Source organism: Oncorhynchus keta, chromosome 18 (assembly GCF_023373465.1).
Source record: "Oncorhynchus keta strain PuntledgeMale-10-30-2019 chromosome 18, Oket_V2, whole genome shotgun sequence".
Classification (NCBI taxonomy): domain Eukaryota; kingdom Metazoa; phylum Chordata; class Actinopteri; order Salmoniformes; family Salmonidae; genus Oncorhynchus; species Oncorhynchus keta.
In genome coordinates this window covers 20,605,453-20,627,513 of record NC_068438.1, presented here as the reverse complement: position 1 = coordinate 20,627,513, position 22,061 = coordinate 20,605,453, and the positions used below count along the sequence as shown (strand labels likewise).

Genomic DNA, 22,061 nt, shown 5'->3' with positions numbered 1-22,061 from the left:
CCAGGTGGCGTGGCGAGAATCTGTCTCCTCACCACGCGCTCTCACCACTGGTGTCCCCCAGGGCTCTGTTCTAGGCCCTCTCTTATTCTCGCTATACACCAAGTCACTTGGCTCTGTCATAACCTCACATGGTCTCTCCTATCATTGCTATGCAGACGACACACAATTAATCTTCTCCTTTCCCCCTTCTGATGACCAGGTGGCGAATCGCATCTCTGCATGTCTGGCAGACATATCAGTGTGGATGACGGATCACCACCTCAAGCTGAACCTCAGCAAGACGGAGCTCCTCTTCCTCCCGGGGAAGGACTGCCCGTTCCATGACCTCGCCATCACGGTTGACAACTCCATTGTGTCCTCCTCCCAGAGCGCTAAGAACCTTGGCGTGATCCTGGACAACACCCTGACGTTCTCAACTAACATCAAGGCGGTGTCCCGTTCCTGTAGGTTCATGCTCTACAACATCCGCAGAGTACGACCCTGCCTCACACAGGAAGCGGCGCAGGTCCTAATCCAGGCACTTGTCATCTCCCGTCTTGATTACTGCAACTCGCTGTTGGCTGGGCTCCCTGCCTGTGCCATTAAACCCCTACAACTCATCCAGAACGCCGCAGCCCGTCTGGTGTTCAACCTTCCCAAGTTCTCTCACGTCACCCCGCTCCTCCGCTCTCTCCACTGGCTTCCAGTTGAAGCTCGCATCCGCTACAAGACCATGGTGCTCGCCTACGGAGCTGTGAGGGGAACGGCACCTCAGTACCTCCAGGCTCTGATCAGGCCCTACACCCAAACAAGGGCACTGCGTTCATCCACCTCTGGCCTGCTCGCCTCCCTACCACTGAGGAAGTACAGTTCCCGCTCAGCCCAGTCAAAACTGTTCGCTGCTCTGGCCCCCAATGGTGGAACAAACTCCCTCACGACGCCAGGACAGCGGAGTCAATCACCACCTTCCGGAGACACCTGAAACCCCACCTCTTCAAGGAATACCTAGGATAGGGTAAGTAAGGGTAAGTAATCCTTCTCACCCCCCTTCTCCCCCAACAAGATTTAGATGCAAGTGGCTGTTCCACTGGTTGTCATAAGGTGTATGCACCAATTTGTAAGTCGCTCTGGATAAGAGCGTCTGCTAAATGACTTAAATGTAATGATGTAAATGTATGAGTAAGTATTCTTCATCATTAGAATTACAATCAAAAACCCTTAATCTGGCACTAAGGTTTAACAGATACCTTTAAGGGCTAAGGACCTACTTTTAAAACACATAAGTCAGCGATTAAACATTGAGAGCAGGAGCAACCGACTAGGGAGAACAGTCAATTGATCACTTGCAAGAACTCTACAACATGTGGACACCTGATTATAATCTTGAATCATTCACCAACCATGACACACAACTGGTGAGGTGAAGACTGCCATCTATCTAATAATCTTGAATCATTCACCAACCATGACACACAACTGGTGAGGTGAAGACTGCTATCTATAGCCTGGGTGATGAGCGGGGATATTTCTATCGTTGCCTAGCTCTGGGCCCTGGGCTAGAGCTCTACCCATGGGGGGCCTGTGCATCTTCCCCATGGCACCTGGGTTATGCTGGAATGCCTGGAAATCCCCAGACAGGTAATCAGACACGTTCTGCTTAATCAGCTTGGTCTGACCCGAACCTGGGAACCCGGGTCTGGCTCCTGGTCGGTACTGTGATCCTGGTGTGCTGCAGTCTATGGAGGCCCCTGACGGGCCCCCCTGGAAGGCCAAATCCAGAGGGCCAAGACCATCACTATTGCCTGCTTGTAGGACACTGCCCCATGGAGCCTGCAGGTAGCACCCGTTGGTGGAGCTGGGCATGGTGCCACCCGGTGGGCCGGTTACAGTGGGCGAGGGGGTTGTCTTGTCTGATGGGTGTTTAAGGTAGAAGGCTTGTGGCTGTGAGGCCAGCAGCACGTGGGGATAGTTGAGGGTCTTGGCAGGGAAGACAGGCCCAGAGGGGATTTCTCTCCTGGGGTTCTTGCTGGGGTTGGTTCCCTCAGGCAGGTGCTGCATGTGCCCCAGCTGGTGCTGGTTCCAGGAGTGTTGCTGTTGGAGTTGCTGCTGTAACTGATGTTGTAGCTGTTGCTGCTGATGAACCTGTTGGAGCTGCTGTACCTGATTATGTTGTTGCTGCTGGTGAACCTGTTGTAACTGCTGTACTTGCTGCTGCTGTAACTGCTGCTTTATGTCAGTGTGGAAAGCAGGTGGCAACCTGTTCATGACAGCTATGTTGGGCTGTAAGCCACCAGCAGGGCCCTGGGACTCTCCAGGGACCTTCTCTGTGGGGCCCAGCAGGCCGGAGGGAAGGAGGTCCAGATTGTGGGGTGTGTTGACCCTGGAGCTGGCATTGATGAGAAGGTTACGGCTGATGGGGCTGGGGTTGGCTATCTGGCCCTCACACACCGAGGTGGCACCCATTCCGGCCCGAGCCTGACAGAACTGGTTGATCTGGTGCACGATGATGCTCAGGTCTGTGCCCGGCCGGTTGTGGTGCAGGCAGGCCGCCATGGATAGCGGGATGGTGGAGGTAGATACAGTTACGTTTGGCGGGACGTCTGCATCTGGCAGCTTCCTGGGGCCGTAGGGGGGGCCTGGCTGGGGCTGCAGGGCAGAGGGAGGGCCAGGGCCGGCACCGGAGGCCTGGGGGAACTGCTGAGATGGGGGGAGGCCCTGGGAATGTTGCAGACTGGGTGGAAGCTGGGACTGGGCTACGTCAGGCTGGTGCCGGAGGCCCTGGGGGAGAGGCTGTGACAGGCTCTGGGGTTGCTGCATGCCCTGGGAATGTTGCAGACTAGGTGGAGGCTGGGCCTGGGCTAAGTCAGGCAGGTGCCGGAGACCTTGAGCCTGAGCCACAGCCTGCTGTACTAAAGCTTGTTGGTGAGGAAGAGTCTGGTGCTGCAGCGTCTGAGGATGAAAAAGATGCTGCTGCTGTAAGGTTTGTGGCCGAGTCTGATTTTGCTGTCGTAAAGTCTGCGTGTGAGGCAAACTTTGCTGCCGCTGGATATTCTGGGGGTGCGCCAGATTCTGCTGTTGCTGCTGTACAGTTTGCAGCTGGGACAAGCTTGGTTGCCGCTGTAAAGTTTGAGGGTGGGCCATGTTCTGTTGCTGTAAAGTTTTAGGGTGAGGTTGAGGAATATTCTGTGGCTGTGAAGTCACACGATGAGCCATGTTGTGTTGCTGTACAGCATGCTGTGGATGTGGGTGGGGGAGGTGCTGTTTCTGGTTCAATGCCTGGTGTTGGGTTTGGGACATGCCCTGGAGGTGGGGGACAGGCTCGGGGAGATTTAAAGAGCTTTGAGCGACAAGCGACCCGCTGTGGAGGTTCATGGCTTCTTTGGGAAGCAGATGGGCTTGGCTGCCGTCTGTGTCTTTGATGGCGCTTTTCCCGGTCGAAGTGCGAAGGACGGCTAGGAGGCCCGCTCTGGTGCTGCTGACCTGAGACTGGTAGGGGCTGTGGCGCTGGCTGGACGTGTCCAACCCGTTCACTGTGCGGCGGATGTGCTTTCTCTGAGGTACTTTGACACTGTTGGGGAAGATCTTTATGGTCAGAGGCTTGTTGGCGACTTTCTTAGCAAAGGCATCTAATTCTGCTGGGGTTGGATAGTTGGCAGATCTCATCTTCTGTGTAGTGTCCCCTAGGATGGAAAGAAGGACAGAGAGAGACAGAACAAGGAATTTTTGCATAACCAAAGTTTCTTCATTCAACTAGTGACTGGAAAGGATTTACAACTCATTAAGTAGAAATATGAATAGGAAACTGATTTTAGATTTCTATGAAACTATAGTATTCAATTCTATCAGATAAAAACACTTACATTGCTGAAGTCCAGTGTTCATCTGCGTGTGGGAGAGAAATCGGGTTGTAGGGTCACCTGATGATGCTGGCAGACAGGCCAGCATGTCACACTTCCACTAATGCAACATGGGAAACACTCTCCTCACCATGCTGAGAGAGAGACGCCACATTGACCATGTAAAATGACTCAGCCATAAGGCTATTTATTTCCTGTACATTGTAACCTTTCTTAAATGGCAGTCAGTTGGTAATCAGCCCGGATTTATGCCTCAGCCTTTTACAGCAAACACCCAGCCTTCCGCTAGACAGACAGAGCAGAGGGCTTAAGATGGAGACGCCGTTTCTCCTTTCCCAGGGCACAGCAGGACATACTGCATGATGGCTACTGGCTAGAGAACCTCAAGCTGGTTCCACCAATCTCTGTATCTGCATCCCAAATTACACCCCATATAGTGTACTACTCCTGACCAGGGCCCATAGAGTGGTATAGAGTGGTGAGGAGGAAGAGGAGCTCCACAGACCCTTAGCCTCCAGAAGTAATTTAGCCATTGCGATGTGTAGTTGATATTTTGTCAAGTTTTCTTGAGTCAATTAACTCGACATTATTAATGAGTAATCCAGTAAAGTCAGATTTAATCAACAACTACAAGTCAGTTGAAAAAAGGGTAAGGGTACAAGACCATGTACATATGGAAAAATCCCTACATGTTGTCACAGTTCCAAGACCAGTCAGATACTTCCAGCTAACCCTATGCCAATGAAGATGGTGGACCTCAAAACTGAACTTGGATCAGTTAAGTAGCAATGATATCCTCCGCCAACTGTCGTCTTACGACATATCTTGAAACGGTCATGACTTTAACAAAACACAATTTAAGTTTCTTTCCAGCAAATGACTTAGTTACATGATTGTATAACTAGCAAAGGAGTCTTGAAGTTGAGAGTACAGTATATGAAGTTTGGTAATGAGGTTGAAAACTAGCATAGTTCCGTTAGCCAGCTGGTTTAAATAAAATGTTATTGGTCACAAAGACATATTTAGATGTTATTGCGGGTGTACCGAAATGCTTGTTTAGCCAGGGAAAATGAGCTCAGGTCTAGTGCTTATGTGTAGCTCAGTTGGTAGAGAATGGCACTTGCAACCCCAGGGTTGCGGGTTCGATTCCTTTTTTAAAATTTATCTAACCAAGTCAGTTAAGAACAAATTTTTACTAACAATGACTGCCTACTCCGGCCAATCCCTAATGATGCTGGGCCAATAGTGGGGGACCAGTAAGAAAATGTATGCACTCACTACTGTAAGTCAATCCGGATCAGTCTGCTAAATGACTAATGTAAATGCTTTACAATACTAAGTGATGCAGGACAGCTGTGTTTAAAGTATGTAATGGTGCTTTAACGTCACCCAGAACACCTTTCAGTTCTGGAACAAAGCTAAATTTGTCAGAACCCAGAAGTCCCAATGACTCAAGAATGCAAAGTCTTACACTGACCAGTTCTTGAAAAGGATGGAGCTACTAGTTACAATAAATATACTCAGACAGTCTGATGACTAGGTCTACCATAAAATGTTATTGCATCATTGCGTAAATATCAATAAGTCATTCAACGTTGGCTCTGGCCTGGGTAGGGTTTCTCTGATCTAGAATGCGAGGACATTAATATAACTAGTTATGAACAAAGACCTTATAAATACAAACTAGCTGGTGTCATCGTTGAGTAGCATTGTCGTCTAGTAGTCAATAGACCACTTAAAATGTAAATGAGCGCTAACTATTTAGCTACACAATATTAGCGTGCCAAAAATTACTTTTTTTCCAAACAAACTACACAACACAGGCATTGTAGTTCTAATCAGTAACGTTGCTTAGGCTAACGTACTGTTTACACGAGAAGTTAACCATTAAGTTAGTCAGTTGATAAAGAAGCAAGCAATATAGCGATCAAACAAGCTAGTGTTAAATACCTCGAGTCATAGCACCACAAAGCATTGAACACTTCTTTGTGCTGCTAGCGATCAGCTAGGTTAACTAGCTAACGTTAGCCAGCTATCATAACCGGCGTCTGACAGCTACTGAAGTAAACATTTTGCAAAAGGAAACGCTGGAAAGTCATAATTCGCAAAATACATACTCCCCCGCGAAATCAAGAGAAAGGTATTTGTGAAAACATTCTTGAGAGATGATCGAACATCGATATTTTGGTTATGATGTTAGCTCACCGATGCTTTTTCTACTGCTTGCTTTCTGCAACAGAAACTTTGAGAAGGCATGCGCATTAGGCACCCGGAGTTCTAGGCCCTTTATTCGGTATATTTTAGGTGTGCATACTGAATGCCTGACTAATATTCCTTGGTGATCTGACAAGAGATGGAAGTGCTGAGATTCTTCATGCAAGAGGTTTTAAAAACGAATTATGATAAGGATTGATTGAATGAATGACAAGCCTTGGCTCAAGTTAGTCTTGCTAGAATGCAATACTTTACTAACTGGTTTTACATGCCATGAATGTGTCAGCCAGCTTTGATCATACTGTTCACCCCAGACCATATATCAATATCTATGATGTACACCCACCCTGTTGTCTACTGAATTATTACATTGCCATTAGAAAAACAGCACAACTATTTGTTGTAATTTCATTAGAATGACAGATGATGACAAATATGGTAATTTTATATAATGTTACAGATGAATAACATTCACACATATGTAGGGTCACTTGTGTCCTGTTGAGAAAAAACATCTACATTACCACAAAACTGGTGGCATAAGTACATGCACTGTGAATGATTCTCTACATTTGACACAACAGTAAAGTGATGATTTTCACACAAAAAATTACAAAAGCACATTCCAAATTACCTCTGGATCAAACATACAATTTGTAGACAAACCACTGAAGACATTGTATGCTTAGCCAGAACAATGCATTTGGACGTGAAGCCACAATGCAACTCAAAAATCAAAATTACAGCTGCTACACAACTGACACATTTTCACAGTATTAGAAAAATTACATTGGCTGCAATGAGTCAAATCAACGAGGGCAGCAAAAAATAAACATAACAGTTTCACAGTCCTTCATAGTAGTAACTTACAGTTGACTTATTACAAAGAACGTTACGATATGTCTGGGAGGGGGAAAGGACAACATTTTTCCAATTGAACATTGTTTGAGAACTGATATTCTTTACAAAAAAAGCACTGAGCAAGTAAGAATCGGTCTACTTACATGATAGCTGGACTTTTCCCATCTTGGTTTGCCATTTCCCATGATCTTATGTTAAATAGTGCAAGTCACCAAATCAGTGATGATGGCATCCACATATATTAAAAATGAACAAGATCTGCCATTTCCCTATCCTTGTACAAAGGGCTACTCTCCACCTTGTTTAAGATTATAACGTAAATAGTGATACTAAACAAGAAGAAAGTTAGTCTACCTCCACAAAAAAAGCCAATATAATCAGATTGTGATTATCCGTCTTGGAATGAGCTCAACAAACAGATCATAAACATGGAGGTAATGTGGAATGACAATAGTATAACAGCACATATACCCATTCTCAATTATATTTCATTAAAAGCAAGATAAATTACTAAATACATTGAATAGCATTGTCTGAACAGGAGTGATATCTTTCTCTGACAAGTGTATGATATACAAAGTTATCTTTAGCTAAAATTACATTGTGCACAGAACCTGAAGGGCTGTCTTACATGGTTTAACATTGACATATTACTATATAAAACTGCAACCCCCCCCCCCCCAAAAAAAAAATAAAAAAATAAGTGTCTCAATGTTAGTCAAGTCACACTAATCAAATTAAACATGAAATTAAGAAATCAACAGAATGAACAAACTCATTTCTTAAACATATCCCAGCTCATGTTTTTTTTATATATATATAAAAAAAAACTTGTGTATAATAAAAAATGATAAGGTGCAATGACTAGTATTTGGCTATGAGTAACACCATTTTACTTCTTCTTTGACTCAAAAACCCTTCAATATTTCACATACTGAACCTTCTCCAGGGCAAAGAGTTCTCTCAATAAATTACCCTGGACCATAGCATCCCACAAAATTCATAATCTCTCCCTCAAACTTCAAGTCAATTCAGTACTTCAACTTACTTTGAGCCAATTCAGAAACATGCATCGTAGCCAAAGAAATAAAGGTCTGGCAATCAGGTTTCTGTGATTAGTTTTAAAAAAAAGGCCATTATTGTTGCTATAAATGAAAGTGTTAGGAATAATGTACTAAACATATTTTTTTACAACATACAACTAAATGAAAACACATGATTGCTTGTTGAGTGGGAAGAATTCCCAGTTACTCAGAGTTTTGTAGTAGAAGCCTAAATAAATTTGAGGATAGCACCTTATTTTAAGTAGCACTTCATACAAATTGTCACCTGATTGTGAAAACCCATAACTCATCATAAAAGGATACAAATAAAATCAGTTAAATTAAAAGTTATACACAGAGTACAGTAATTTCCATAACCTATACAATAATCACATGATAGCAAGAATGGATAATGACTCAGTAATCATGAAGTGTATAATTGGCAAGGTGAGTACACCTTTGGAAGAAAATCACTGAGGTTGCTCTTCTTAACAGCTAACTGTTCACTGAAATTACATGGTAAGGTAGAGACTAGAGGTATATAAGTTAAACAAAAAAAGGCTCAGTTCATGCTAAATGATAACAATGCATCCCATGTGATCTACTGATTGTAAAAGTCTTTCATGATTAAAAAAGTAGTGAACTCGAAGATACATAGAGTATATAAAGGAGCAGCAGTACATGCAGATATTCTGGTCCTGTAGAAATTAAGGCACCAGAGGTAAAAAAAAATTCACTTCATATAAAAAAATATATATACAGTGGGGAGAACAAGTATTTGATACACTGCAGATTTTGCAGGTTTTCCCACTTACAAAGCATGCAGAGGTCTGTCATTTTTTTAATCATAGGTACACTTCAACTGTGAGAGACGGAATTTGAAAAGACAATCCAGAAAATCCCATTGTATGATTTTTAGGTAATTAATTAGCATTTTATTGCATGACATACGTATTTGATCACCTACCAACCAGTAAGAAATCCGGCTCTCACAGACCTGTTAGTTTTTCTTTAAGAAACCCTCCTGTTCTCCACTCATTACCTGTATTAACTGCACCTGTTTGAACTCGTGACCTGTTTAAAAGACACATGTCCACACACTCAATCAAACAGACTCCAACCTCTCCACAATGACCAAGACCAGAGAGCTCTGTAAGGACATCAGGGATAAAATTGTAGACCTGCACAAGGCTGGGATGGGCTACAGGACAATAGGCAAGCAGCTTGGTGAGAAGGCAACAATTGTTGGCGCAATTATTAGAAAATGGAAGAAGTTCAAGATGACGGTCAATCACCTTTGGTCTGGGGCTCCATGCAAGATCTCACCTCGTGGGGCATCAATGATCATGAGGAAGGTGAGGGATCAGCCCAGAACTACATGGCAGGACCTGGTCAATGATCTGAAGAGAGCTGGGACCACAGTCTCAAAGAAAACCATTAGTAACACACTACGCCGTCATGGATTAAAATCCTGCAGCGCACGCAAGGTCCCCCTGCTCAAGCCAGCGCATGTCCAGGCCCGTCTGAAGTTCGCCAATGACCATCTGGATGATCCAGATGAAGAATGGGAGAAGGTCATGTGGTCTGATGAGACAAAAATAGAGCTTTTTGGTCAAAACTCCACTCGCCGTGTTTGGAGGAAGAAGAAGGATGAGTACAACCCCAAGAACACCATCCCAACCGTGAAGCATGGAGGTGGAAACAAGGAGTGGCTCCGTAAGAAGCATCTCAAGGTCCTGGAGTGGCCTAGCCAGTCTCTAGACCTGAACCCAATAAAAAATCTTTGGAGGGAGCTGAAAGTCCGTATTGCCCAGCGACAGTCCCGAAACCTGAAGGATCTGGAGAAGGTCTGTATGGAGGAGTGGGCCAAAATCCCTGCTGCAGTGTGTGCAAACCTGGTCAAGCACTACAGGAAACTTATGATCTCTGTAATTGCAAACAAAGGTTTCTGTACCAAATATTAAGTTCTGCTTTTCTGATGTATCAAATACTTATGTCATGCAATAAAATGCTAATTAATTACTTAAAAATCATACAATGTGATTTTCTGGATTTTTGTTTTAGATTCCGTCTCTCACAGTTGAAGTGTACGTACCTATGATAAAAATTACAGACCTCTACATGCTTTGTAAGTAGGAAAAACTGCCAAATCGGCAGTGTATCAAATACTTGTTCTCCCCACTGTGTGTGTGTGTGTGTGTGTATATAATTTCAAGTGTATTGAAGGCAGTCTATGGGAGTGCATAAAACAGATATCAGAGTAGAAGGGAGAGATTGTTTTCAGGACTGAGCATAGGTCATCTTCTGCAGTAGTGGGATCTGTTGAATAGAAAACAAAAACAATTAAATTTAGGTTAGAAAAAAATATTGTATTCTAAGGTTTAATTTCAATATTTCTGAAAAAATTGCATGTAGGCTGGAAAATCCAACAGCACCAATAGGATCCTATGCAACATATGAGCTAATTCATAGAATTACTAGAACAGACATTACCACTCTTTTCAAGTCAATGTTCCATGATAGGTGGACCATCTGGCAGCAATAATGAGTGTAATTCTATTTCTATAGACACACTAATATATGTTTCACATACCATAGACCACACCACTAATTACCTTTGATAGGTCAATTCCAGTGAGGGCGTTGACGGACACTGGAAGTTCAGCCAGGAGGCGATTCACTTCACCAGTCACACGGTTGCCCTTCCCGCTCAGGATGACTATCTCATTGGTCCTGGCCAGCGGTGCCGCCACCTTGGCTGCAATCTAGAAAGACACGGGCACATTGAGATGTTTTTTTTTTGTATTGTGCTCACATCACAAGACAGGTTTAAGGTATATGATGTCATATTACATCAACCCCTGGTTGAACAAATCACTTGTGAGTCACTTTAAAATGGTGTAATCTCCACTTGTACTACCACCTCTAACACTGGCTGACAAAGATACTGTAGATAACCACTGGTGGGTTATGACTGATACTACTGTACTTTGTCCAGTCAAAAAGAAACAAACAAATAAATGTCAAACACTGGCTTGTCATTATTACAGTGATGAGATTAACTGTTTATTACTGCTTTATTCATATTAAATGTGACTAGGTTTACCTGGGGGCATGATAATGAGTGTGTCTACCAATGTTGTGTTCAAGACCAGTCAGAGCCAAGACCGAGACCGGGAGAGGGACAAGGGGTCCGAGACCGAGTAAAGACTGAGACCAGAAAAATGTCCAATTCAAAACCACCATTTGCCAAATCACCACCATAATAAGAGTTAAAAATGTCCAATATTTCTGTGTTCATATTTCAGAACATATGGATTCTTTGGACATTCAGAATACTGAAAAAATGCATGCTGATGGAAAATATAGCGACTCTACAAATTATTACTAACCCAAACACAGTGGGGAACAATGGGCCTTCTACACTTTCAGAGAAGGGCTAAGGATTTATAAAATAATGATTATAATACAATAATGATAATTATATAACTATCTTCAATGATGTTCTGATTTAATCTCTTCAGTTTTTGTTGGAAAGGGTTAACACTGAAGGGGGAAAAAATCCAATCAGGATATAACTTCACTGATCTCTAGGGAGCTAAATCTAGCTAGTTAAAAATCAGCCATTGGATAGGCTAAATAAAGGTGTCTGGGATTCAACTGTATTAGGACAAAATTTGGAGTGACAGTGGAATCAACCAATCACATTTTGACTTAACGGGTAGGACTGTTTTTACAAAAACATATGGAAACTTCTGCCTTCTTGCTGGCCAACTGGTCACTGCTCAATAGTGAGCTGTAGTTTTCCCACGGTCTAGCTAGATGAAGTTTGATTTGAACAAAATCTATTTGTCACAAGCGCAGAATACAACAGGTGTAGTAGACCTTACTGTAAAACGCTTACTTACAACCCCTTAACCAACAGTGCAGTTCAAAAAAAGAGTTAAGAAAATATTTACCAAATAAACTAAAGTAAAAAATAATAAACAAAGTTGCAAGGTTATATACAGGGGGTACCGAGTCAATGTGTGAGGGTACAGGTTAGTCAAGGTAATTTGTACATGTACACTACAGTTCAAAAGTTTGGGGTCACTTAGAAATGTCAGTTTTTGAAAAGAAAGCAATTTTTGTCCTTTAAAATATCAAATTGATCAGATATGACGGTAGGGGCGGCAGGTAGCCTAATGGTTAGAGCGTTGGGCCAGTAACCAAAAAGTGTTATGGACAGATAGATTAATCTAAGTTTGAGGTGTTCAGATCACAAAGAAGAACATTCGTGAGACGCAGAAAAGATGCTGGAGGAGCACTTGACGCCATCTGTCAAGCACGGTAGAGACAATGTGATGTTCTGGGGTTGCTTTGGTGGTGGTAAAGTGGGAGGTTTGCACAGGGTAAAAGGGATCTTGAAGAAGGAAGGCTATCATTCCATTTTGCAATGCCATGCCCTGTGGACAGCGCTTAAATGGATCCAATTTCCTCCTACAATGACCCAAAACACAGCTCTAAACTATGGAATAACTATTTAGGGAAGAAGCAGTCCGGGTGGCCATTTAAAAAAAAAAAAAAACTTTATTTAACTAGGCAAGTCAGTTAAGAACAAATTCTTATTTTCAATGACGGCCTAGGAACAGTGGGTTAACTGCCTGTTCAGGGGCAGAATGACAGATTTGTACCTTGTCAGCTCGGGGATTTGAACTTGCAACCTTTCGGTTACTTGTCCAACTCTCTAACCACTAGGCTACCCTGCCGCCCCCTAATTGCAGTCTATGGCTTGGGGGTAGAAGCTATTAAGGAGCCTTTTGGTCGGAGACTTGGTGCTACGGTACTGCTTGCCGTGCGGTAGCAGAAGGAACAGTCTATGACTTGCGTGACTGGAGACTTTGACAACAATTTGTGGGTCTTTCCTCTGATATCGCCTAGTATATAGGTCCTGGATGGCAGGAAGCTTGGCTTTGAGTACACGTCCTGGTAATCCGTCTGGCCTCGCGGCTTTGTGAATGTTGACCTGTTTAAAGCGAGTCACTGGTACTCCCTGCTTTAGTGTTTGCTTGTAAGCTGGAATCAGGAGGATAGAATTATGGACATATTCACCAAATTGAGGGCGAGGGAGAGCTTTGTATGAGTGTGTGGAGTAAAGGTGGTGTAGAGTTTTTTTCCCCCCTCTGGTTGCATATTAGACATTGCACATGCTGGTAGAAATTAGGTGAAACAGATTTAAGTTTGCCTGCATTAAGGTTACCGGCCAATAGGAGCGCCGTTTCTGGATAAGCATTTTCTTGTTTGCTTACGGCCTTATACAGCTCGCTGAGTGCAGTCTTAGTGCCAGCATCGGTTTATGATGGTAAATAGACGGCAACAAATCATACAGATGAGAATACTATTGGTAGATAGTGTGGTCTACAGCTTATCATAAGGTAGAGCAATACCTTGAGCCTCCTTTAATATTAGACATCGCACACCAGTTGTTTTTGACAAATAGACACGCACCCCCGTCCATAGTCTTACCAGGCGTAGCTTCTCTGTCCTGCCGATGCATAGAAAATCCCGCCAGCTTTATCCATGCTGTCATTCAGCCACAACTCGGTGAAACATAAGATATTACAGTTTTAATGTCCTGTTGGTAGGATAATCTTGCTCATAGATTAATTTTGTTTTCCAATGATTGCACGTTGGCCAATAAAACAGATGGCAACTAACTCGCCTATGAATTCTCAGAAGGTAGTCCGATCTCCACCACCCTTTTCTCCATCTATCCTTCACGCAAATGACGGGGATTTGGGCCCGTTCCCGATAAATCAGTATATCTTTGCGTCGGACTCATTCAAATCTTTGTCCAGTTCGAGGTGAGTAATCTCTGTTCTGATGTCCAGAAGTTATTTTCGGTCATAAGAGACGGTAGCAGCAACATTATGTAGAAAATAAGTTATTTTAAAATGGAACTGAAAGCAGTTTAGCTAAATTAAATCTTATGAAAATGTGTTCATATACACCCCCAGAAAGAATGAAACTTTTTTTTATGACAAGCGACCACTTAGATATGATCATTTTCACGTTTTCATCAATTCTTAGAATGTTTGGGAATTACGTATACTAAGGCAGCTGTGAAAATTATATAGTATTATAGAGTGGGAAAGAGGCCTTGCGTTTGGACTATTAATAGACACTGCAGTAGATAAAACTGAATAAAAACCTCTGTCTTGTCCAGAACCGGAGTCTACACAGACCAGTGCGCTATAGCCAATCAGAGCTACTGTAGGCCTTCATACAAACAAGCCATCACAAGGGCCTGCCTTTATTCACTTTGAACTGGACTGTGTGTTTACAGGCAGTTGCAACAGCGCAACTTTAGATCATTAGAAAGCATTCACCAAAAGCCAAAATACACCTGAATGGATTTCTGCAAATATGTAAACACCACAGGAGTCCTCTTACATCTGGGAACTTTACAGTCCTATTGAGCGTTCTTGACCAACTATTACTGTTTTTGCCTACTTTCACTGACACCTGTCATATCAGTTGTTCTGTGCTCTGGCACACTCAGACCAGAGTGCTCTGAAATCAGAGTAAACAACCAGAGTGAATTTGCCAAATCAAGAGATATGCTAACTGGATAACAGTCATTCAAGTTTTTGCTAGCTAACCAAATGACACCTGCATCTCTAGCTGTGTATAGCCACTGAAAAATTATGAGTGGAGAAAGTCCGTCACTCCCACTCCAATGGCATCCGCCTAGCCGCTAGCTAGCTAACATTAGGCTCTGTGCTTTTAGCTTGCTACATAAATAGATATGCTAGCCTATTAGCCACATTGACTGACTTTTGATCATTGCCCTTGCTAGGTTGATTGTATTGATATTCCTAGCCTTAGTTACATTTGTCCGAATGGAGGCAGCAAACAATGTACTAGGCCAGCTGTGATTTACAACCAGATAATATTTTTCGTACTAATAAGACATGTATTGGTGAATTATATTAACTTCTTCGAGATAGGGGGCGCTCTTTTAATTTTTGGATAAAAAACGCTCCCGTTTTAAACAAGATATTTTGTCACGAAAAGATGCTCGACTATGCATGTAATTGACAACTTTGGAAAGAAAAAACTCTGACGTTTCCAAAACTGCAAAGATATTATCTGTGAGTGCCCCAGAACTAATGCTACAGGCGAAACCAAGATGAAGTTTCATACAGGAAATGCCCCAGATTCTGAAGACGATGTGTTCTAATGTCTCCTTATATGGCTGTGAATGCGCCAGGAATGAGCCTGCCCTTTCTGTCGTTTCTCCAAGGTGTCTGCAGCATTGTGACGTATTTGTAGGCATATCATTGGAAGATTGACCATAAGAGACTACATTTACCAGGGGTCCGCCCGGTGTCCTGTGTCGAAATTATTGCGTAATCTCTAGGTTCCATTTCTTCAGAAGAGAAAGTCAACTGCCACGAAGGATTTATCATCGATAGATATGTGAAAAACACCTTGAGGATTGATTCTAAACATCGTTTGCCATGTTTCTGTCGATATTATGGAGTTCATTTGGAAAAAAGTTCGCGTTTTAATGACTTAATTTTCGTTTTTTTTCTTACCCAAACGTGATGAAGAAAACGGAGCGATTTGTCAACACAAATAATATTTTTGTAAAAACTGAACATTTGCTATCTAACTGAGTCTCCTCATTGAAAACATCTGAAGTTCTTCAAAGGTAAATGATTTTATTTGAATGCTTTTCTGTTTTTTTTGTGAAAATGTTGCATGCTGAATGCCAGGCATAATCCTATGCTAGGCTATCAATACTGTTACACAAATGCTTGTTTTGCTATGGTTGAGAAGCATATTTTGAAAATCTGAGATGACAGTGTTGTTAACAAAAGGCTAAGCTTGAGAGCAAATAGATTTATTTCATTTGCGATTTTCATGAATAGTTAATGTTGCGTTATGCTAATGAGCTTGCAGATATATTTACACAATCCTGGATACAGGTTTTTTTCGTAGCTAAACGTGACGCAGAAAACGGAGAGATTTGTCCTAAACAAATAATCTTTCAGGAAAAACTGAACATTTGCTATCTAACTGAGAGTCTCCTCATTGAAAACATCCAAAGTTCTTCAAAGGTAAATTATTTTATTTGAATGCTTTTCTGTTTTTTGTGTAAATGTTGCCTGCTGAATGCTAACGCTAAATGCTACACTAGCTATCAATACTGTTACACAAATGCTTGTTTTGCTATGGTTGAGAAGCATATTTTGAAAATCTGAGATGACAGTGTTGTTAACAAAAGGCTAAGCTTTTAGAGCTAGCATATTGATTTCATTTGCGATTTTCATGAATAGTTAACGTTGCGTTATGGTAATGGGCTTGAGGCTGTAGTCACGATCCCGGATCCGGGATGGCTCGACGCAAGAAGTTAATCATGCATTGAACTGCATCCATCTATTCTGCCAACAATACCTTAGTGTACGTCATGGGAAGTTGAGTGAAATATAGCATTTTAAAAACCTTGTATGTAGTTGGTTTTGTAGCATAAAACTGAGAATTTGATATTTTGGACTAATATCATGATTGTCTGTTTTATATCTGCATAGTAGTTAAAACACTCAGTTCCACTTTAAACTTTAGGTCACGGGTTACTTTGTGTGCTAAATGTGAAATGTATTGGGATGTAATAGTTACACATTTATTGGGAAAAACTTAATGGTATTGTATTCTTATGATTGGGACCTGCTGGCTTATGTCTGAGTTTACAGACTGCTTATCCTTTAACTTCTTTGGGACTGGGGGGGCAGTATTGAGTAGCTTGGATAAAAAGGTGCCCAGAGTAAACTGCCTGCTACTCAGGCTTAAAAGCTGTAATATGCATATAATTAGTAGATTTGGATAGAAAACACTGAAGTTTCTAAAAAACCGTTTGAATGATGTCTGTGAGTATAACAGAACTCATATGGCAGGCAAAAACCTGAGAAAAAATCCAACCAGGAAGTGGGAAATCTGAGGTTTGTAGTTTTTCAAGTCATTGTCTATCGAATATACAGTGTCTATGGGGTCATATTGCACTTCCTAAGGCTTCCACTAGATGTCAACAGTCTTTAGAACCATGTTTGAGGCTTCTACTGTGAAGGAGGGGGGAATGAGAGCTGATTGAGTCAGGTGTCTGGCAGAGTGCCATGAGCTCAGTCTCGCGTGCTCCCGTGAGAGTTAGCTGCGTTCCATTGCATGTCTACAGACAAAGGAATTCTCCTGTTGAAACATTATTGAAGATGTATGATAAAAACATCCTAAAGATCGATTCTATACTTCATTTGACATGTTTCTACGAACTGTAATATGACTTTTCGTCAGAACTTTCGCCTGGACTTGCCCGCGCCTCGTGAGTTTGGATTTGTGTACTAAACGCGCAAACAAAAAGGAGGTATTTGGACATAAAGTCCATAATTTATCAAACAAAACAAACATTCATTGTGGAACTGGGATTCATGGGAGTGCATTCTGATGAAGATCATCAAAGGTAAGTGAATATTTATAATGCTATTTCTGACTTCTGTTGACTCCACAACATGGCGGGTATCTGCATTGCTTGTTTTTGTGTCTGAGCGCCGTACTCAGATTATTGCATGGTTTTCTTTTTCCGTAAAGTTTTTTTGAAATCTGACACAGCGGTTGCATTAACTTTTTATGGCTGCAGGGGCAGTATTGAGTAGCTTGGTTGAAAAGGTGTCCATTGTAAACGGCTAGCTCCTCAGTCTCAGTTGCTAATATATGCATATTATTATTAGTATGGGATAGAAAACACTCTGAAGTTTCTAAAACAGTTTGAATTATGTCTGTGAGTATAACAGAACTCATATTGCAGGCAAAGACCTGAGAAATTCCACTTCCTGTTTGGATTTTTTCTGGGGGTGGCAGATTTTCAACCTAGCTCTCATTGAAATTACAGCGAGATATGGATGAGTTCATTTCCTACGCCTTCCACTAGATGTCAACATTCAATAGAACTTTGTCTGATGACTAATGTGAAGGGGGGTCGAATGAGACAGGAAATAGTCACCACTGCCACGAGTTGACCATGCTTTCACTATGCGCGTTCACAAGGGAAGGACCTGCGTTCCACCTCTCATTTGAAGTCATTATAATTCTCCAGTTGGAACGTTATTCAAGATGTATGTAAACAACATTCTAAAGATTGATTCAGTACATCGTTTGACATGTTTCTACTGACTGTTACGGAACTTTTGGACATTTCGTCCCGTTATAGTGGACGCGCTTTGTGACTTTGGAATTGTTTACCAAACGCGCTAACCAAAGTAGCTAATTGGACATAAACAACAGACATTATTGAACAAATCAAGCATTTATTGTGGACCTGGGATTCCTAGGACTGCATTCTGATGAAGTTCATCAAAGGTAAGGAAACATTTATCATGCGTGTTCTTTTTTCTGTTGACTCCAACATGGAGGCTAATTTTTCTATTGTTCTGAGCGCCGCCTCAGATTATTGCATGCGTTTCTTTTTCCGTAACTTAAAAACAGAATCTGACACAGCGGTTGCATTAAGGAGAGGTATATCTATAATTCCATGTGTATAATTTGTATTATCATCTACATTTATGATGTATTTCTGTTGAATGATGTGGCTATGCAAAATCACTGGATGTTTTTGGAACTAGTGAATGGAATGCTCCAATGTAAACTCAGATTTTCTGATATAAATATGAATTTTATCAAACAAAACATGCATGTATTGTGTAACATGAAGTCCTATGAGTGTCATCTGATGAAGATCATCAAAGGTTAGTGATTAATTCTATCTCTATTTCTGATTTTTGTGACTTCTCTCTTTGGCGGGAAAAATGGCTGTGTTTTTCTGTGACTAGGTGCTGACCGAACATAATCGTTTGTTGTGCTTTCGTCGTAAAGCCTTTTTGAAATTGGACACAGTGGCTGCATTTACAACAAGTTTATCTTTAAAATGGCGTAAAATAGTTGTATGCTTGAGGAATTTTAATTATGGGATTTCTGTGGGTTTTGAATTTGGCGCCCTGCAATTTCACTGGCTGTTGGTGAGGTGGGACGCTACCGTCCCACATATCCCAGAGAGGTTAACATCATGCTGTGTGTGACTGCTGTCTTTCCATCGTCCCTATGCAATGGTGTAGTGGTGCCTGGAGAAGTGGGTATACTCTAATTTTGCCAAAGAAGTTCCCAAACGGCCTGCCCAGTGAAGGAAAGGCACCCTGTGTGACAAAATCCTGTGTTTTTTTTATGAGTTTTGCTATAGATTTTTCAGAATTGCACTCTCAATATCACATTTTTTTTTTTTTTTGAAAAAAAAGACAGTCCATAACCATGTTTAAACCACATCAAGCTTATTGGATGGGCCTGCCAGGGCTCCCCAGTGGGTGGGCCTCTGTCCACCTAGGCCCATCCATGTCTATGATGCAAACAGACACTCACTGCCGAGACCGAGTCAAGACCGATCTGACACCAAGCCAAGACAGAGATACTCAATATATGGTTTTGAGACTGGTCTTGAGTACTACAACATTGGTGTCTACAGTAAATCTACACATTACTACCTCAACATGAATACATCTGGTTAAAGGCCTCGTCAAGGCAGTAGTGATTTAATCTGATTAAATCTAAACAATTCAAACACACATGTAGATACACTGCATTTAAAAACAATAAACACAATATGACTTGTGTTACCTTGGGTAGGGCCTCCAGGACCAGAGCAGTCTTGGCTGCCTCTCCATACTGCTGGTAGGCCTCAGCCTTCAGCCTCATCTTCTCAGCCTCAGCCTTCCCTATAGCCTCTATGGAGCAGGCCTCTGCCTCGCCTATCCTCCGGATCTTCTCTGCCTCTGCCTGGGCCATCAGAACCTTCTTCATCCTGAAAGACACAACACACTCGTATCAGAACAAATTGGAAACTAGATTGATTTCCGAAACAAACAATTTGTATGTAATTCATATGCTATTATTGTGTGATTACCATTTAACCTGATCACTTAGTAAATACCGGGACATTTTTGCACTGTTAAATGAAGTGCTACCAATCTATATGTCTTGAAGCATTCCAGACTGCACAAAAGTTGAGTGGAATCACTAGTGAAGGACATAGTTTGTATGTTACAGATAGGTAAACATATAATGGGAAATAGACTGTGGATATGTTCTGTTATAATATAAAAGGTGTTCCTACTTCTGTCCCTCAGCCAGCTGCTGCATCTTGTATGCCTCTGCCTCGGCAGGCCTCTTCACCATGGCGATGAGCTCCTTCTCTGTGCGGACAATCTCCTTCTCCTCAATGGTGATCTGCTTCTTCCTCTGAACCACTTCAATCTCTATCTCCTCCAGCCTGATCTTCTGCTGTTCTTTAGCTGCCTGCAGCTCATAGGCCAGCTGAGCTTCTGCTTTCTGGAGACACAGGGACAGAGAGAGACATGACCATGACGTCCATGTTGAAGCACACAGACAGAGAGACAGGATCATGTTGATAGAGGAGTTTTAATGTTAAGGTTGGCTGGGGGGAGCATTTGGCTGCTTAGGGCTATATTCAATATTCATTCCAGGCTCTCTGATCACGTAAGATGTCGCATTACTTAAATTACTAACGCCTAATGATAATTAAGACTTGGATGGACCAACATCATAGAATCATTTAGTAGACTGGAATTTCTACCACACTGTACTGATTTAACTGGCATTCAAGAGTGGAGCATAAAGTTCATGCAGACCTTGGTGTTGACTTCTTGGTTGAAAGCAGCCTTCTGCAGTTCAAGTTTTCGTTTGGAGTCGGCCATCTTGGTGTCGGCCAGGAACTTGACATCCATCATCTCCTTCTTGCACTCTGCTTCCTGACGAGAGAGTGAGAGAGAATATACATGAGAGAGAGGGTGAGAGGAAATTAATAAAATGAGCATACAAACCCCTCAAATGAAAAGTATGTATATTAATACAGACAAACAGAGCCCCAGAAATAACTGCCTGTCACAACTTCCGCCGAAGTTGGTCCCTCTCCTTGTTCGGGTGGTGTTTGGCAGTCGACGTCACCGACCTTCTAGACATTGCTGATCCATTTTTCATTGGTTTTGTCTTGTCTTCCATCACACGTTATTTACTGTTGTGCCTCGTCTCTTACAAAAGCTTTCCAGAACATGCAAACTGCTTTTTATACTGTTCAACATACCTTGTGTCAATTGAAGCTTATCCTCAATACTGACACAATTAAACGAATGGTGTTTTCTAATGCAAGAAATAGACCTCTGAACCTTTCACCTATTACTACTACCTGTCAGGGCAAGGAGATTGAGGTTGTAACTTCATATAAATATCTTGGCATTTTAATTGATGACAGCCTCTTTTAAATTGCATATTCAACAACTTACAAAAACATTGAAGCTGAAAATGGGATTTTATTTTAGGAATAAGGCCTGTTTTTCTTATTTGTGCATTTTTATTGTTCAGAAATGTGGTGGGTACTCTCTTCGTTCACTGGACTTTATCCTGCTAACTGTTCCAAATGTCCGAACTGAATTTGGTAAAAGAGCTTTTATGTACTCTGCGCCATCGTCTTGGAACACCTTACAAAATACTTTTAAACTGGAAGGACTTGACCCGATTGGTGTTTTTAAATCACTGATGAAGGATTTGAGGCTGATTCCCTGACCTGTCAATGTTTTTAATTTGCTGTTTTATACTCTTGTGAATTCAATGGTTTTTACTAGATTTACTTGTAGTTCTTCATGATGTCTGTCTGTAATTGTTTTGTAAAGACTTGGTGCTGCCTATCTTGGCCAGGGCGCTCTTGAAAAATAGATTTTAATCTCAATGAGCCCTTCCTGGTTAAATAAAATAAAACATTTGGTTTCAATCCCATCAATTACATGTTGTGTATTTAACCCTGTTTCCCCTTATGTCTTTGTTGGTGATTGTTTGTTGTATGTTTTGTGCAAGTCATGTTCTGGTGTGCGACGGGTTTTGTACCCTTTTTATATTATTTTTGTATATATTGGTTTTCTGAGTTTTTTAGCATTTATTAAACTGCTCCATTTATACCAAGTTCACACTCCTGCGCCTGACTTCTCTGTCACCAGCACACACTCATTACACTGCC

The 22,061-nt window shown here is 41.9% G+C and overlaps 2 protein-coding genes across 3 annotated transcripts in view; both read right to left on the bottom strand.

Moving 5' to 3' along the window:
* Positions 1-1,042: 1,042 nt before the first annotated feature.
* LOC118397423 (protein FAM222B-like) lies at positions 1,043-6,341 on the bottom strand. Of its 2 annotated transcripts, none has more exons than XM_035792146.2 (3): positions 5,787-6,341; positions 3,840-3,970; positions 1,043-3,659 (listed from the first exon to the last, which is right to left on the bottom strand). In XM_035792146.2, the coding sequence occupies exons 2-3, from the start codon at positions 3,922-3,924 to the stop codon at positions 1,474-1,476; spliced, it is 2,271 nt and encodes a 756-aa protein (XP_035648039.1). In that variant the 5' UTR covers positions 3,925-3,970; positions 5,787-6,341; the 3' UTR covers positions 1,043-1,473. The 2 variants fall into 2 exon arrangements, with proteins under 2 accessions (XP_035648039.1, XP_035648040.1); XM_035792147.2 differs by having other exon boundaries at positions 6,042-6,341.
* Positions 6,342-6,477: 136 nt separating this feature from the next.
* Positions 6,478-22,061, bottom strand: part of LOC118397422 (flotillin-2) — a 32,725-nt gene continuing 17,141 nt past the window's right edge. The window contains exons 7-11 of the mRNA XM_035792143.2: positions 20,683-20,802; positions 20,148-20,362; positions 19,652-19,835; positions 10,570-10,719; positions 6,478-10,273 (exon numbers count right to left, since the gene is read on the bottom strand). Coding sequence (XP_035648036.1) covers positions 10,235-10,273; positions 10,570-10,719; positions 19,652-19,835; positions 20,148-20,362; positions 20,683-20,802 — 708 coding nt within the window. The 3' untranslated portion in view covers positions 6,478-10,234. The remainder of the gene's footprint in view (positions 10,274-10,569; positions 10,720-19,651; positions 19,836-20,147; positions 20,363-20,682; positions 20,803-22,061) is intronic.